The sequence below is a fragment of the Aspergillus multicolor genome (assembly GCF_047715735.1).
Source record: "Aspergillus multicolor strain CBS 133.54 unplaced genomic scaffold BDW74scaffold_10, whole genome shotgun sequence".
NCBI classification, from domain to species: domain Eukaryota; kingdom Fungi; phylum Ascomycota; class Eurotiomycetes; order Eurotiales; family Aspergillaceae; genus Aspergillus; species Aspergillus multicolor.
The window spans coordinates 109419-124660 of record NW_027395961.1 but is presented as its reverse complement, the minus strand read 5'-3'; the positions used below and the strand labels follow the sequence as shown (position 1 = coordinate 124660).

The window sequence follows — 15242 nt, the reverse complement described above, 5'->3', positions numbered from 1 at the left end:
TCCTAAGGGCGTTCACCCAGGAGTCGCTCTATACAGGAGCGTTCAAGGCTTTCGCGTGCCTTCAAAAGAGCCATGCCTGGATATGTTTGACGTCACAATGGTATGAAGATGGTTGGAGAAAACGGGCCTGACGCGACAGGGCTCACGGTACGAAATGCACATCTGCAAGGGATGGTCCTAGGAGCCAAGGATCACCAACGGTGGGAGGTAACCCTGGCGAGTCACGACCATCAAGCGATTGAGGGACGAAAAGGTGACTCCCTCCCGACCGATAAGGGCGGAATTCCTGAACCTCCCTAAGGAAGGTCTTTTTGGTCTTGTGGGCAGAGGGGTTGTAGTAGTGACAGGCGCGTGTTCTCAGGTACCACGCTCAAGATCGAGGACCATTTTGATGCCATCTCGGCCTGGTGCATAGTAATCAGGAAACCTCTCACGTTCCTCGAAGCCATTACGGATATACAGAGACCGCGCCGATTCCCTGCCCTCATCGACCCAGAGGTGAACATACTGGCAACCTTCCTTTTGCAGTCGAGTTCGAATGAACTTCATCAGTTGCGTCCCAACGCCCTTCTGGCGAAATGCCTCTGCGACGCAAACCTTGTGCAGGAAGGCAACCCCTTTCTGTCGAACATAGAGGGCATAGGCGATCAACAGCCCCTGTGGTGCTAGGGTCACGTAGACTACTTTGGTGTTTGGCTTTTTGCGCCAGAGCTCCTCGCCGAAGAGATACGCCTCATTAGCGGGGAAAGTCTTCTTCTCAATGCGTGTAATCTGCGAAAGTACCTCAACAGCCTGGGACTTGCTTAAGGAATGTATGTCCGATATGCTCAGGCCCTCTAACATTCTTCACCTCTCGGAAGGCTCAGGTGAGCTACCGTAGGTATTATCGTAATCACAGTTCTAGTGGCGTCCGTATGTGCAAGAATAATGTCTATTAGTCAAAGTATGAGCTCAAGCCAGTACTTTGAAACCTGTGGCGAACCAAAAAATAAATAAATAAAAATAGTACATGGCTTTCAGAAGGACTGTTGACGCCGCTGTCGAGGATTTTCCGCGTAGGTAAATCCCGTGATTGGTACCGTAATCTTACTTAGGTACCAACCTAACCTCAACCGTCAAACGAAGACTCGAGCAATTATCAAATCAAGAGCACCAGCATTTGCCTAAATATTCTCGAAGTCCAGTATCTAGTTGTCCAAGATGCCCCCTCAAACCGATGACAAACGCCAGGCTGCCCGCGAAGTCATTGACATTCTTCAAGAGATATCAATTCTCCTTGTACGTGAATATTCTCATTCTCCAATATGGCTTTTAAGGTATCTCTTGAACACGGGCCTTAATCACTTACTAATTACTATACTCTGCCATTAGAACACCAAACTAGACCGGACAGAGCTGTCTCTCTGCGTGTCTTTAATTGAGAATGGGGTCAACCCCGATGCCCTTGCAGTGAGTTCAATCTGTACTGGGATTTGCTATGCATGAATCCAAGCCCTAATGTGCCACAGACTGTGATCAAGGATTTGAGAAGAGAAGCTGAACTGAGTTCGCGCCCTCCAAATGAGTCTCCAGAATGACCTTCTGCCCGCTCCGCTTGTTGTTACGCACTCGTAACTGCTCCCTTTTTCTAGTTTTGAAGATACCCCAATTTACTTTTGAATGATAAATTCGAAACCCTCGTGCGTTGCTGCTTGTAGTATTCTTCAGATTAATGTGCTAAGGGTTCGCGGAACTTGTCAGGGCATGGGCCCCTCTTAAACAATTTCTGGTATCATAAACACCGCTCACAGGATACATAGCAAGGTAGAATGAGAAATACAACATCGATTAGGCTGATGGCCCTTGAAGGCAGATTGTGATTTTGATGACGACAAAAGGACAGCTTAGGATGATTTTCCAGCGCTTTCTACTTTATCGCCGCCTTGGGCGCCCGAGCCGAGCTCCTCGGATGAAGGTTCAATTGTCGTTTTGTGTGCTTCGGTAGTGATTGAGTCCTTAGCTTTGGTGTCTTTCTCATCGTCGCTATCGCCTAAGCTGAATGGATCATTTTCGCCAATCGGAGATGGCTCAACTGTCGAAAGAGGCTGCCATTTGCTCGGCTTCCCTCCCGCGGGGGATTGCCGCTTAGCTAGCTCAGAGGCATCGTAAAGATTGCCGATCTCTGTAGGGGGCCCCTCCTGGAACGACACCTTGCGTCTATCTGGTGATGGTGAGGAGGAGCTTTTATACAAGGCGGAATTCGCAAGCGGTCGCGGCGGACGTGCGGGGGGTGCTGTACTTCAATGTCAGTCAAACTGCACAACTATTTATTGAGAAACAGATTGGCAACCTTCTGAGTCTCTCAGTTCGAGTGCGGAGAAATCATCACTCAACACCTGCGGATCTGCATCGTACCGCTCGCGATCCCCACTGCGACGGCCTAGATCACCACTTCTCCGTGGCCGGCCGCAGTTCTCATCTCCATAGCCACGCGCAACGTGTGTAGCCTCCTCTTCGTCCTCGCCATCAATCCTCTTTTTCAGATTCTGAACCCATGAGCTGACCTTGGACTGGGTGTCAAGGAATCCTTTCCGGATGTTCTCGCGAATCACGGGAAGATCATCTACAGCAAAATTAGCCGGTAAATCAAATCCTCGGATCCTGATCGAGAATAGGTACCGTCGAAGAAGTTGTACTCTTTTTCCTCTGCTTCATCACTCACGCCACGATGCCCTCGATAGACATCATCACCTGCGCGGGGCGGCTGTGGCTGTGCACGGCGGTTGTAGTGTTCAGCAAGTTGGCGCGCATAGAGCTCATCAGCTTCCAGCTGCCTCTGCGTCGCTGATGGGCGCGGCGGCTTTGGTGGCACGTAGTCGTCCTGCGCATTTGCATTTGGGTCCGTCATGCCTGGAAAAGCTTAGTCCTTGTCCGACACAATCCTTGGATACTATGCGAACCGAGAAGAGCGTGGAAAGCTCGCTCCACATCATAAGAGCTTGCTACCAAAACGGCCTTGACGACAGACAGCTCCACCGACGGGAAGGCTTCTTTGAGAGTGTTCTCTGCTTGTTGGCGCGGAGACAAGGGGCGGGGTGGTTTCGGCGGGGCTGCCTCTGCAGTGCTCGGTTGTGCTGAAGAGGATGTGGACGTGACTCCTGTCTCTTGGACTTCATCGTCGAAGTCTAAGGGGCGCGCAGTAGTTGGCGACTCCGGGCTCGGGCTATTCGGCCCAGCTGCTGATTTACTGGCCTGATTGAGGTGAGCGGCTTGCCTCCAGCGATATGCGGGGATGAAAGAAGAGTTGAGGGGCTGAAGCATACAGTCTTCTCTGTTTCTGACATTGTGCTAGCAATTTGAGGATTACAAGAGGTCAAGTTCGAAAGAAGTGAGCTTCGCAAATATCAAATAATGGAAGCCTGATGGTTTGCGGCGAGGATAGTCCCAGCAGGCAGAAAGCAACCTTGAATGATGGCGGTGCTTCGGGCTGGCTGTGATTGATCAGAGCTCCGAGCATCAGCCACTGCGGTGACGTTAAGGCACGTGACACTGATATCAGAATCGGGGTAGTCTGTGGTGCTGCTTTAATATCCAGAGCCTGCTCTCTCCGATGCTGCGACAGTGGGAGCGATTGATTAGGGCAGAACATTGTGGTGTAGATTCAAGATGGTATATCTGAATCGGTCTTCTAACTGAATATTTCTTTTGCGATTAGAACATCTAAAGACTGTTTTGAAACAAACAGGGGACGATGGCTCCAAACCTAGACGTCGGGACGAGCTTTATTCCGTCACTATACAAACCCCCTTCCTTGCTTCCCATCGCGAGACACAAGGGGAGCTTACTATATCTCGTGGAGACATATCCAGTCACCATTGTCGTCGGGCAGACTGGATGCGGGAAAACAACACAATTGCCACAGTATCTTGATCAGGCAGGATGGTGTGTCGCGGGGAAAGCCATCGCAGTGACACAGGTACGTCGAGCTTCAGCAATAGCCCTTTGTCTCTAGTTGACAATTGATTTGTTAGCCTCGTCGAGTAGCCGCTACCACAGTAGCAGCCCGTGTGGCAGAAGAGATGCGTTGCAAGTTGGGCGAGGACGTGGGTTATTCGATTCGTTTCGAGGACCAAACGTCTGCTACCACGAGAATCAAATTCCTGACCGACGGAATGTTGCTAAGAGAGGCCCTTGTAGACCCTCTTCTATCCCGGTATTCGGTGATCATGGTCGATGAGGCACATGAAAGATCACTAAGTACTGATATCCTCTTGGGTATTCTTAAAAAGATACTCAAGAAACGCCCTGAGCTTCGTGTTATCGTCAGTAGCGCTACCCTGCAGGCGGAAGACTTCTTACGCTTCTTTGCTGGAGATGACTTTCGCCAGGACTCCAATGGTGAAATTGGTGGAAGTGTTGGAAGAATCATAAGCCTTGAAGGTCGAATGTATCCAGTTGATACTCTATTCCTTGAGTCACCAGCGGAAGATTATGTGGAGCGATGTGTGAAGACCGTGTTTGATATACACCTGCAGGAAGGTGAAGGTGATATTCTGGTTTTTCTGACAGGCCGAGAGGAGATCGAAACAGCGATTCAATCGATTACTGAACGTGCTGCAACACTCCATCCGAAGTCTCAGTTTCTACTACCGCTCCCTCTCTATTCCGGTCTCACAACGGACCAGCAAATGTATGTTTTTGAGCCGGCACCAGAGAATACGCGCAAGGTGATAGTGTCAACGAATATCGCTGAGGCTTCGGTTACTATCAACGGAATCGTCTACGTTGTAGATTGCGGGTTCGCGAAACTGAGAGCGTACAATCCTAGCACGAATATCGAGACACTGACAGCAGTACCGATTTCGAAGGCCGCCGCGGTCCAGCGCGCCGGGCGAGCTGGAAGAACCAAGCCTGGGAAATGCTTTCGCCTATATACGCAACAGGCGTATGAGCAATTACCCGAGGATACCATACCCGAGATCCAACGATCAAACCTCGCTCCTGTCATAATGCAGCTAAAAGCTCTGGGAATAGACAATATCGTCCGGTTCGACTTCCTGACGTCGCCTCCTGCGGACCTTGTGATACGTGCGTTCGAGCTCCTATACTCCTTGGGAGCCGTGGACGACTACGCAAAGCTTACAAAACCGCTGGGTATGCGAATGGCAGAACTCGCTGTTGATCCCATGATGGCGAGGGTCCTCCTTTCCGCACAATTTTTTGGCTGTTTGAGCGAGATTTTGACCATCGCCGCTATGGTCAGCCTCCAGGGAGCCGTATGGGTCCAGCATGATGGAGATAAAAGATCGCCGGAGAGTCAACGCAGGAAATTTGCTGTTGAGGAAGGTGACCACCTTACGTATCTCAATGTATATCAGGCATTTGTTACCAAGGGAAAGAAAGATTCAAAATGGTGCCGAGACAATCTCTTGAACTACCGGTCCTTGCTACGAGCTGTGAGCGTCAGGGCACAACTCAAAAGATATCTTGAACGCTTTGGCATTCAGACTGACGAAAGCCTTCCTTCTCAATATAAGCAAGTCGACCTGGCAAAGCCTGGTGAGAAGATACAGCGATGCCTCACAACGGGCTACTTTTCCCATGCAGCGAGAATGCAGCCTGATGGCACCTTCAAGACAGTCAGTGGCGGCATGGCCCTCCATGCTCACCCAAGCTCCTTGATGTTTGTGAGTGCTTCCTTTTTCATCCTCTCGAACTCGATTGACTAAAGCGCCTTTGTAGAACCGAAAAGCAGACTGGGTCATCTTCCATGAGATAATGCAAACAGGCGAAAAAACATTTATCCGGGATATCACCAAGATAGAAAAGAGCTATCTTCTTGAGTATGCTCCAAATTACTACAGTGTGCAGTGATGGGATGCATTTGCTTGTTGAACATGAATTGAAATAACTGGAGCCCACTCGGCAATGCAGCAGAGGGCAGTGTCATCGCCATATGTATCATATGTCAAGATCAGCTCTTGAACGAAGGCCTCATAACGCAACATATGTTTTGTTCAAGGGAAAAACCGCTTCACTGTCCAGGCATGATTCGCCCGCCAATCCCGCTTACGCCAGGAATGGCCACATGGTCATTAGGGTTAGCTGCTGCTTCATAGAGAAAGCTGACGGGCTCCCTGTTCAGAGCCAGAAATTGCCCCTTGAGTCCGATGTATCCGACTTTTGTCACGTCCTCCTCACCATCGCTCCAGTTGTCTTCGAAGAACAAACTAAGCGAGGTAGTGGCATTCCAGTGTGCACGGTTCAGAGGTAGCTCGAAGACATCGGTTCCTGGAATGGGCTGCGGGACTTCAACCGTTTGAGTTGGTTTAAGCTCTGACGCGATCGAGAAGTCGAGGTCGTCGCGATTCTTAAAGAGCTTCAGGGTCTTCGGGGCAGATGGTGTGGGCGCTGTATAAATCAGGATAGAGTGAACGTTGACTTGACCGGTGAATCTATAGTAGGGCCAGAAAAACTGTTAGAGTTCCACTTTGACACCTTTAAGACCCCGGTCCCCGGTGTTCGTGTTGAGATTCGATATCGATGGCGGTACATTACATCAGTATCGATCTCGATTGAATGAGGGGCACCGCGGGGTAGACAGCAACAACCGCGATTCGCAATAACAAGATATCAGACTTTGAACAGAAGGTATAACGTACGGGATATACATCAACAGCTGCTCATCGGCATCACTCTCCAGCTCCGGCTCATCATTCTGTCTCTCAGCCCATGTCTTTTTGACAATGGCCGCTCCTGACTTTGGTGTTGCTTCTGTGCCACATTCTGGTCAGAATCGTTTACAGGTTCGCTTCAAGGGTGTAAGTTACCGTTCAGAGTTGTTATTGAATCGAATTGGATCTGAGAATAAAGGAGGGATTGGATTGCTGGTGTAATGTCATTCGAGTGATCGTGGCCGTCGTCCCCTTCGCCATGGCAGTGACTATGGCCGTGATTGTGGGAAAGGTGATGAGCCATGGTCGCGATATGCAGGGATACGGACTAGCAGATTTAATATCACTAGAGGTATCTGGATGCTTATCTGATAAATGATGGCTGCAGTCCTCAAAGATTGACGATGGGGTTTGTGCTAGAAGTTTCTCCCCGCAAGGATGTCATCATCGGAACTTCGTGAAGCTCTTCGAGTAACTTCAGTTTATTCCCTGTGTTTAGATCAGTGTCGACTTTACTGTTAACCCCCTATTTAGGCAAGGAATAGGTGTTACCCTACATTATAATTGCGTCATAGCGAGTCTGACCTGAAGCTTCTTAGAATTTGTATTTCGTCTATGACCGGATAACATTAGAATATATATTTTGTCCGATGCTCTGTACATTTAGAGTATCGCGATGCGTGGGCGACAAACGATATACCATAGCAGAGCCTACCATCGAGTAAATGAAGAGTTCCATGATCAACTGACAGGAAGAAGTCATTTCAACTCCAGTGATGCTCGCCCCCGCGAAACATGAAACTCAACCTTGTGCAGCCGATTCCCTCATGGGTAGATAGTTCATAGTTCAGGAAGCTGGTATCGCCGCTTGGTCTGTTGCTCGAGCCCTCGCCTTCGCTTTTTGCTGCTTCTCCAACTCGACATCTGGAGCCTCCACTTCTGGCGGCGCTGTTGGCACGTTGGGAAGGCTGACTAGGCCCTGCACTTCGCGATGCAGAACCTTGAGTTCATCTTCAACTTCATCCTCGTCCTGATTAGACAAGTTCCCTGCAAGCATTTGGCTAACTTCCTACATATCAGTAGCATTAGCCAAGATGAGGATACAGATGCGCATGAGTGCCGACTGCTCTTTACCTCCTGATAAGCCCTGGCCTCTTCCGTCTCACCCAAGAGTTTCTCCACGCCTTCTATGCCCCCCATTTCTTTATTGATCATTTGAAGCACCTGTGTCCCCTGTTGCAATCCATATAGAACATCCTTCTGTACAAGAGCAAATTCAACCTGGCTGGTAAGTTGCTCTAGTTGCGCTAGCTGTGCATCGGTCTTTGTTAAAAGCGACTCCTGGTACTTCTTGCGACGCAAGGCAAGAAGGGCCCGCTTTCGATCACCTCGTGCGAGGCATTCCTTCGCGATCTCGATCTCACGATCTGTTAAGACTGTAATACGCTTTTGATATTGATGGAGCCTATCGCGCTGGTTTTTCATGTCAAGAATTGCTCTATGGTTGAGGAAAGTTAGCTTCCGAGTAAAGATACGAGCGGGGAAATGGTGGAGCATATATTATGATGCTCTGTGCTTAAAATATATTGGAACAGCAAGAGAGCAAGCCAAGCATCTTACCTATCCTGGGAAGATATTTTGTGGGAGCTGTTCGAGTTCCCCATTGTCACCGCATGTTGTCGCCTTGGTACTTCTTGTCTTCCACCTTGCTAGATGAGCACGAGGACCAAGACCGGGCCAAGCTGATAAGATAATGGCTAGTAGCGGATGACGTTGGTTGGTGCCATGTGCCGGTACTTATCTCGGTCAATCTATTTCTCCGCGCATCAAAATTATAGAATTTCCATATCGGAAAGAGTCGACGATCAATGATCTCGAGGTTCAGTTAATATCGGCTCATCTTGCAGGAGATGCGTCGCGGAGGCAGACCGTCTTTAAGGCAGGGCCTTGATAAAGAGGTGCGATACATTGGCAAGCCCTAGAGCAAATCGTCTAATGCTTTCTCGTCTTTCAGGTCTACCAGATCGTTCGCAAAATCGTTGACGATCAGGCTAAAAATGATCAGTTCCGTCTATCGGCCACAACCATCTACGAATCTATCAAGCGATCGAACTCGAGTCTCAACCGGAAGCCGAAGAGAATACTCGAAGACAGCATTGAGCGGGTGGTAGAAGTCATCAAGACTGACGTACTAGGAGAAGATGAGAATGATTCAATAGATGGCGACTTCGCAGGGCTGGAGGAACAACCCGTACAAGTATGGGGATTTCCCTACAAAGTATATTCTTTCTCTCTTACTGATAACATCAGGAATCAAATAGCATGAACAAGAGCCTTGTAGGTGCTTGGAATACTGCCTCAAAGGCACCGAAAATGGAGAACAGTGCAGAAAATGGTACACCTGCACCAACTACAACAAAAAAGCGGCACCGTGAAGGTGAATCGCATACATCCAAGCGCCGCAAGGCAGACAGCGCCATCGACCGATCTCCGCCGACCCACGTGAGCCTTGCGGATTTGGGTGGATTGGACGATGTCATTCAACAGCTCGGGGATCTTGTCATTCTTCCAATGACCCGTCCACAAGTATATCTAGCATCTAACGTACAGCCTCCCCGCGGTGTATTGTTACATGGCCCGCCAGGATGCGGAAAGACCATGATTGCCAATGCGTTCGCTGCAGAACTTGGGGTGCCATTCATATCCATTTCCGCGCCATCAATCGTTTCCGGCATGTCGGGAGAGTCTGAAAAGGCTCTTCGCGAGCATTTCGAAGAGGCTAAGAGGATTGCACCATGCCTCATTTTCATCGATGAGATCGACGCTATCACGCCGAAACGAGAAAACTCCCAAAGAGAAATGGAGAAACGAATTGTCGCTCAGCTCCTCACTTGTATGGATGACCTTGCTCTAGAGAAAACGGATGGAAAACCTGTCATCGTCTTGGCAGCCACGAACCGGCCCGATAGCCTAGACGCGGCATTGCGTCGAGGAGGCAGATTCGATAAGGAAATCAACATGACTGTTCCTTCTGAGCCTGTTCGCGAGCAGATTCTCCGTGCACTAACACGCAAGATGCGTCTCGTGGATGACTTAGACTTCCAAACTCTAGCCAAGAGAACACCCGGTTTTGTTGGTGCAGATTTGAATGACCTAGTTTCCACCGCTGGCTCCACGGCAATCAAAAGATACCTGGACCTCTTGAAATCAAACAGCGGCGAAGAAATGGACATTGAGGGAGAGGATGATCTTAGCCCCAGGGTGAAAGAGCTCCGGAGGCTCATCACCCACGCGAAGGAGACCCCCATTGGTAGCGAAGCGGAGGTGGTTCTTGTATCAAATGACGACTTCTTTGTTGCTCTCCCCAAAATACAGCCGTCGTCCAAACGTGAGGGCTTCGCAACCATCCCCGACACAACCTGGGCAGATATCGGTGCCCTAGGTGGAATTCGTGACGAACTTGCCACTGCAATCGTGGATCCGATAAAGAACCCCGAACTCTATGCTAGCGTCGGCATTACGGCTCCAACTGGTGTCTTACTCTGGGGGCCTCCGGGTTGCGGTAAGACGCTCCTTGCAAAGGCCGTGGCCAACGAGTCCCGAGCAAACTTTATCAGCGTCAAAGGACCTGAACTCCTTAATAAATACGTCGGCGAATCCGAGCGTGCCGTTCGGCAGGTCTTTGTTCGCGCTCGCTCTTCGGTTCCCTGTGTCATCTTCTTCGATGAACTTGACGCCCTTGTACCCCGCCGGGACGACACCCTCTCTGAGGCGTCTGCCCGCGTTGTCAATACCCTTCTCACTGAACTAGATGGCTTAGGCAGCAGCCGCCAGGGCATATATGTCATTGCAGCTACTAACCGGCCCGATATCATCGACCCCGCGATGCTGCGACCCGGCCGTCTGGAAACCCTTCTCTTTGTGAATTTGCCATCACCCCTGGAGCGTGCTGAAATCCTGCAGACCCTCGTACGCAAGCTACCCATTGAATTTAATGAAGACTTGAGGCGCCTAGCGGAGGAGTGCGAAGGCTTCAGTGGTGCAGACCTTACCAGCCTGGTGCGGCGCGCTGGATACAATGCCATCAAGCGTCGGGATGCGATCATATACGATGACTTTGAAGCTGCTAAGTCATTCATCCGGCCTAGCGTGACTGATTTGAAAAAGTATGAGAAGTTGAGGAGGGATTGGAGTAGTGGCGTAGTCTGATTCTCGAATGCCATAATATAGACCTAGACCATCACAGCGTTGTACACGATTGTGATATGTTAGACGAATGTCGCGGATCCGCACGACATGAGATATCCTGTGAAGATTTGAGAGAAGGTCTACTTTTGTATATGCTCTGGATATTAAACAAACTATTATATACACCTAAACGCCCATCTACAGTCAAGGCATGCAAAAAAAAAAGTAATGGTAAGAATGCAGCAGCAGATTGCCAGTTACATCCACAACCGACATGTCCCATCTGCACCTGCACTGACGCACCACGCTTCGCGAGGGTGCCAATCAATATCTAGGACACCCAGTTCACCCGTGATCTTATGGCCCTTTAGCACCTTTAGAGGAACAATGGTTGCATTGCTGAGCATATCACCCGTGACATTCCCGTGGAAGATTTGAAGAGATCCGTCGTCACTGGCGTCAGCAAAGAGAGGGTAGCGGCCGCTGGGATGGAATTTAACGGCACGGATGGCCTTGCGGTGGTAGCGGAGGGTCTTATACGGGCGTTGGGAGAGCTCGAGATCATGCCAGAGTAGACGGCGGTCGTAAGAACCGACGATAATATTGTCGCCACCTGCGGCCGTGGCGGATGTCGGGTGGATGTCAAATGAGGAAATCCAGCGGGCACCGGGCTGTACAATCTTGACGAGCAGTTGACGGGAAAGATCGTAAGCACGGATGGTACGCTGGTTGGCAACGAAGAGGATTGGTTTCGAGGGGTGAAAGTGTGCCGTTTGTGGAGGACCGCCACCCTTGATACGTCGGCGGAAGGGATACTGGGTAAGGTGCTTGGAGACGGTGTGAATAGAGATAGCCACTGAGGCTGGTGTTGAGGCGCCGGAGCACACTGTGACGAAATAATCTCCACGGCGGTGCCATGAGATTGATTTGGCGATGTAACGGAGGGGAATCACAGCACATACACCTAAGTCTGAGAGGGCCGCTGAGGGACGTATCCATTGGGGGGGCGTGATCTTCTTCTCCTCGTCTGCGGCCTTTGAGGCGGGCTTCGACGCGGCATATCCCCAGCCAGCGTCCAGTAAGTCAATACTGGCCTTTTCTGTTTCGGGATCTGCAATGGGCGGAACTGCGAGGAAGATGTCATCGCCTGCAGCGGCAGCAAGAATTACAGCATCTTTGCCCGGGCGCCAGCGGACCACGTTAATTGGCTCATCTTCACCCAGCTTGACACTCCATAACTGACGGCCAGTGATTAGCTCCCAAACTCGGACGGTGCCATCGTCGCCGCCAGTGGCGAGCCAGATACCTGTAGGGTCGACAGCCAGGCTGCGGACACGGCCTTTGTGTCCTCTAAAGACGGCAGCGCATGCGGTTGGGAACGGCTTCAGCTCCTCTGGACTGGGCAGTTTGGGAAGCAGACTCTCGGGATCAATATTTAACTTGCTTCTCCGAACTCGGGGCGCTAAGTAAAGGTCCAGACATCTCTCAAACTTTTCTTTGACAAAGCTCTCGTAACCGGGCACCCGACGAAGAGAACCAAAGTCCTGAGGAAGGAAGTCCTCCTCTCTCTCTTCGGGTTCAGTCTCCTCCCATGCCTTTCGTTCTTTTTTGTCCGGCAAATATTCGGGCGGCGGATGGTAACTCTCCTCATAACCCGGTGGCGGAAGCTTGGGAGCCGGGACATGCATGGGATGATCAGGTCGCTCAGCCTCATCAGCCCAAAGGTCATAGTTCATAATATCCTTGTCTTCCTCATCTTCCTCCGTTGGCGGCTTGAATGGTAGTATACGTCCCTCCCGGATAGCCTTCACGATCTTCATAACGCGTTTGGCTTCGTGCTTCGAGGGTACGAATCGACGCTTCGGCTCAGGAGCAGCACTAAGAGGCATGATTTCCTTTTCAGTCGTGAACCACTCCGTCAGCGGCTCATATGGGTTGTATCCTTCTTCAGGAATCTCGTTCATCTGCACTTTGCGCAACAGTTCGAGTTCATCTTGGCTCAGTTCCAACGGTTTCCCAGTCGATGGGTCAGTGAGACCAGTCCAACCTTTGGGAATCTCAATGCTGTCTAGTAACGCATCAAGAGCCTCTCCTTTCGCAGGACGGAGTATCTTCTTGCCGTTGATATCATAACCGATATGGGGATATTGATCATAGAATGACAAGGGAATGTTGCCGATCGTGTTCGAGTTCTCGTCAACATCAGAGTAATCGGAGTTATCGTCGGGGTTAATTTCGTCGTAGATGTAGCGTTCATTCCCGTTTGCATCCTTCTCAATGCGATAATTGAGTTGTTCCCCTTCCTCGCTCGATTCGCCCTTGTCTTCAAGTCCGTCCAGGTCCAGGGCCGCGGTTGACTTTTTTCTTGAAATACCTTCATCTTCTCCCTCAGAGGGAATCTCGTCACTATCAAGCTCTTCCTCTTCTTCGTCTTCCTCATCGCTAGAGAAATCATCGATCAGCTCGATTTCGGATTCACTGTCGTCCTCGTCACTCGAAAGGTCGTGCGCGTTGTCCGAAAGGGTGCCATCCAAGTCTTTGGATTTCAACTCGTCGCCAGAAAAAACGCCTGCTTCCTCCTCCACATCACGTGTAATCGCCTTTCTTTTCTTGGAGGCTTTCAAGGCGGCCATGGCGGGCGATTATATGCACGAGGTCGATGCTCGCAACAACAGTCGCTTTACACTCTTTATCCAACTTTTTTTTTAGATTTTTCCCAAAAGGCCGGCATTAAGCTGACCGCCCACGTGATAGCAGTACCGCTTCCTTGTTTCGGATCTCATGGGGTTCATGGGCGACTTGGCTGACCTCGCGCGTTGCCTTTTATTTCTGAAAGACTAATTTATCCTGCTATTGTCCACTTGGTACTGCATGTCGCTTCGTGATTTAAGTTCATAATGCAGTACGAAGCTTATTCGTGGGGTCAGTCGCACCCCGCCTCTGCGGGCGACTCGATACTCCAAGATATTTCTACCGCCGCTTCACAGCCTGTAAAACGACATGCGGCGTGCGACGAGTGCAGTGGGTTTTTCTGGCATATCAATTCTTGAAAGAGTCCTAACTGATAAATGCAAAGGGAAGCGAAAGCTCAAATGTTCTGGTGAACTTTCAGGGTGCACTCGTTGCATAAAGCAGTCCCTCAGCTGCCACTACTCCGTGCAAAAGCAGATGGGAAGGCCGCCCAAGAAACGGTTACGAGAAGACAATGAGGACATATCATATCTGCATGTTCCAAACTCCGAACTTTGGACCGTTCCTCAAATACCCCATGTGCCTCATCTTGGGGAAGCAATTGCGGATGCATCTGAGGAGCCGCAGATACTGTCCTCAACTCACCCATCACCATATAGCTTCCCTTACCGATTATCGACTGATGAAGACCATCGCCACACATGGCAGCTAGCACCTAATGAAAGCATGGGCTCGATCCCAGCGACAACCTCTCCTTGGCCGGATTTCTCCAGTGTTTCAGCAGCGGCGCCCAAGCCGTTTACAATGCCACCAGGGCTTACCCCTCCCTTAATGCCGTCTCACTCGGATTCGTCGCCTGACCAAGAATGCTCTTGTCTTTCGTACCTTTACCTCTGCCTTAGCCATCTTTCGTCCCTCAAACCCTTTCCAATATCTCAGCACACCATTTGCTCTCTATATATATCAGCTAGAACCGCACAGTCTGTCATACGCTGTCCGTCATGCCCGACCAAATTTGACACAGGCCTACAAAATGTCATGTTCACAGGCACTCTTCTCAATGTGATTGCTGACTCTTGGCTACGGGTCTCTAGAGCAGAGGCCTGTGAGTTGGGAAACCAAGTTGCCCCCCCGGCGTATGCCGCGAAGATCAACCGATCTGCTGACTTGAGAGCTGCTTGGAATGATTACCTTCGGCAGTTGGTGCGTTTCAGTGTTATACGTGGGCCGATGGATCTAGATGCTCAAACAACTTGCGCTCAACAGGCGCCGAGTGTTCTCGACTTGGTTGAGGAGATGGAAGCCCGTCAGCGACGATGGCATGAATCCCCCGACTCCCACCCTTTGTCACCGGAGCAGCGTCTCAACGGCCGATCCGATCAGGACTGCCTCAATCGCGACGAGCAAGATTTGCTTTGCATTCGAGTGGCGAAGAGTGCGAGGAATGTTATTGCAAAATTTGGATTCCAGTTGGATGAGTACCCAGAAAGTGTACCATCGCTGAGCCCCGGCAGCAGTAGCGTTTCACCTTGATGTATTTTTCATACGGAATCCTTTCGGCGTCGGTGTTCGTGGACTTTCAGAATCTCTACCAAGCGTTGTATGTGAATAAATGGCTATTGTTTGTGAGCGCTTAGTGAGAAATCATATACCACTTTCAGCACTGACATAATCATACTCGTGCTTTCCTATAATACCCTCTAACTGGCA

At 50.3% G+C, this 15242-nt stretch overlaps 9 protein-coding genes across 9 annotated transcripts; 4 read left to right on the top strand and 5 right to left on the bottom strand.

Annotated features, from left to right (window-relative positions):
- Nucleotides 1-357: 357 nt before the first annotated feature.
- BDW74DRAFT_177429 (GNAT family N-acetyltransferase) lies at nucleotides 358-843 on the bottom strand (the record flags this gene model as incomplete). The annotated part of the gene is made up of 1 exon (XM_073728891.1): nucleotides 358-843. The coding sequence occupies one exon, from the start codon at nucleotides 841-843 to the stop codon at nucleotides 358-360; it is 486 nt and encodes a 161-aa protein (XP_073584451.1).
- A 357-nt stretch (nucleotides 844-1200) lies between these two features.
- Nucleotides 1201-1577, top strand: BDW74DRAFT_177428 (mitotic-spindle organizing protein 1; the record flags this gene model as incomplete). Its single annotated transcript, XM_073728890.1, has 3 exons — nucleotides 1201-1278; nucleotides 1372-1449; nucleotides 1509-1577. 3 exons carry the CDS (start codon nucleotides 1201-1203, stop codon nucleotides 1575-1577), a joined length of 225 nt encoding a protein of 74 aa, XP_073584450.1.
- Nucleotides 1578-1599: 22 nt separating this feature from the next.
- Nucleotides 1600-3545, bottom strand: BDW74DRAFT_12253 (CUE domain-containing protein). The gene is made up of 5 exons (XM_073722054.1): nucleotides 3303-3545; nucleotides 2940-3231; nucleotides 2659-2889; nucleotides 2330-2602; nucleotides 1600-2272 (listed from the first exon to the last, which is right to left on the bottom strand). The coding sequence occupies exons 1-5, from the start codon at nucleotides 3321-3323 to the stop codon at nucleotides 1884-1886; spliced, it is 1206 nt and encodes a 401-aa protein (XP_073584449.1). The 5' UTR covers nucleotides 3324-3545; the 3' UTR covers nucleotides 1600-1883.
- Nucleotides 3546-3730: 185 nt separating this feature from the next.
- BDW74DRAFT_177426 (putative ATP dependent RNA helicase) lies at nucleotides 3731-5708 on the top strand (the record flags this gene model as incomplete). Its single annotated transcript, XM_073728889.1, has 2 exons — nucleotides 3731-3955; nucleotides 4011-5708. The coding sequence occupies 2 exons, from the start codon at nucleotides 3731-3733 to the stop codon at nucleotides 5706-5708; spliced, it is 1923 nt and encodes a 640-aa protein (XP_073584448.1).
- Nucleotides 5709-6013: 305 nt separating this feature from the next.
- On the bottom strand, nucleotides 6014-6957 carry BDW74DRAFT_177425 (PITH domain-containing protein; the record flags this gene model as incomplete). Its single annotated transcript, XM_073728888.1, has 3 exons — nucleotides 6014-6434; nucleotides 6642-6753; nucleotides 6810-6957. 3 exons carry the CDS (start codon nucleotides 6955-6957, stop codon nucleotides 6014-6016), a joined length of 681 nt encoding a protein of 226 aa, XP_073584447.1.
- A 285-nt stretch (nucleotides 6958-7242) lies between these two features.
- Nucleotides 7243-8389, bottom strand: BDW74DRAFT_151892 (ESCRT-III subunit protein VPS20). Its single transcript, XM_073724273.1, has 3 exons — nucleotides 8274-8389; nucleotides 7788-8151; nucleotides 7243-7722 (listed from the first exon to the last, which is right to left on the bottom strand). The coding sequence occupies exons 1-3, from the start codon at nucleotides 8315-8317 to the stop codon at nucleotides 7501-7503; spliced, it is 630 nt and encodes a 209-aa protein (XP_073584446.1). The 5' UTR covers nucleotides 8318-8389; the 3' UTR covers nucleotides 7243-7500.
- Nucleotides 8390-8431: 42 nt separating this feature from the next.
- BDW74DRAFT_12224 (putative AAA family ATPase/60S ribosome export protein Rix7) lies at nucleotides 8432-10980 on the top strand. Its single transcript, XM_073722047.1, has 3 exons — nucleotides 8432-8611; nucleotides 8668-8910; nucleotides 8964-10980. The coding sequence occupies exons 1-3, from the start codon at nucleotides 8564-8566 to the stop codon at nucleotides 10860-10862; spliced, it is 2190 nt and encodes a 729-aa protein (XP_073584445.1). The 5' UTR covers nucleotides 8432-8563; the 3' UTR covers nucleotides 10863-10980.
- A 35-nt stretch (nucleotides 10981-11015) lies between these two features.
- Nucleotides 11016-13514, bottom strand: erb1 (ribosome biogenesis protein ERB1). The gene has a single exon (XM_073724272.1). It carries the CDS (start codon nucleotides 13472-13474, stop codon nucleotides 11099-11101), a length of 2376 nt encoding a protein of 791 aa, XP_073584444.1. The 5' UTR covers nucleotides 13475-13514; the 3' UTR covers nucleotides 11016-11098.
- Nucleotides 13515-13656: 142 nt separating this feature from the next.
- On the top strand, nucleotides 13657-15211 carry BDW74DRAFT_151887 (Zn(II)2Cys6 transcription factor rglT). Its single transcript, XM_073724271.1, has 2 exons — nucleotides 13657-13862; nucleotides 13918-15211. The coding sequence occupies exons 1-2, from the start codon at nucleotides 13739-13741 to the stop codon at nucleotides 15063-15065; spliced, it is 1272 nt and encodes a 423-aa protein (XP_073584443.1). The 5' UTR covers nucleotides 13657-13738; the 3' UTR covers nucleotides 15066-15211.
- Nucleotides 15212-15242: the final 31 nt, after the last annotated feature.

Excerpts from the sequence above, each read along its gene's own strand:
- BDW74DRAFT_12253 (XM_073722054.1), bottom strand. The coding sequence starts at position 3,323 with ATGTCAGAAACAGAGAAGACT. Across the intron at positions 2,890-2,939 it reads AGCTTTCCACGCTCTTCTCG|GCATGACGGACCCAAATGCA; the intron begins GTTCGCATAGTA and ends AAGCTTTTCCAG. Across the intron at positions 2,603-2,658 it reads AGAGTACAACTTCTTCGACG|ATGATCTTCCCGTGATTCGC; the intron begins GTACCTATTCTC and ends ATTTTGCTGTAG.
- BDW74DRAFT_151892 (XM_073724273.1), bottom strand. The coding sequence starts at position 8,317 with ATGGGGAACTCGAACAGCTCCCACAAAATATCTTCCCAGGATAG. Across the intron at positions 8,152-8,273 it reads AAAATATCTTCCCAGGATAG|AGCAATTCTTGACATGAAAA; the intron begins GTAAGATGCTTG and ends CCTCAACCATAG. Across the intron at positions 7,723-7,787 it reads AGGCCAGGGCTTATCAGGAG|GAAGTTAGCCAAATGCTTGC; the intron begins GTAAAGAGCAGT and ends ACTGATATGTAG.
- BDW74DRAFT_12224 (XM_073722047.1), top strand. The coding sequence starts at position 8,564 with ATGCGTCGCGGAGGCAGACCGTCTTTAAGGCAGGGCCTTGATAAAGAG. Across the intron at positions 8,612-8,667 it reads GGCAGGGCCTTGATAAAGAG|GTCTACCAGATCGTTCGCAA; the intron begins GTGCGATACATT and ends CTCGTCTTTCAG. Across the intron at positions 8,911-8,963 it reads TGGAGGAACAACCCGTACAA|GAATCAAATAGCATGAACAA; the intron begins GTATGGGGATTT and ends TGATAACATCAG.
- erb1 (XM_073724272.1), bottom strand. The coding sequence starts at position 13,474 with ATGGCCGCCTTGAAAGCCTCCAAGAAAAGAAAGGCGATTACACGTGAT.
- BDW74DRAFT_151887 (XM_073724271.1), top strand. The coding sequence starts at position 13,739 with ATGCAGTACGAAGCTTATTCGTGGGGTCAGTCGCACCCCGCCTCTGCG. Across the intron at positions 13,863-13,917 it reads TGCGGCGTGCGACGAGTGCA|GGAAGCGAAAGCTCAAATGT; the intron begins GTGGGTTTTTCT and ends ATAAATGCAAAG.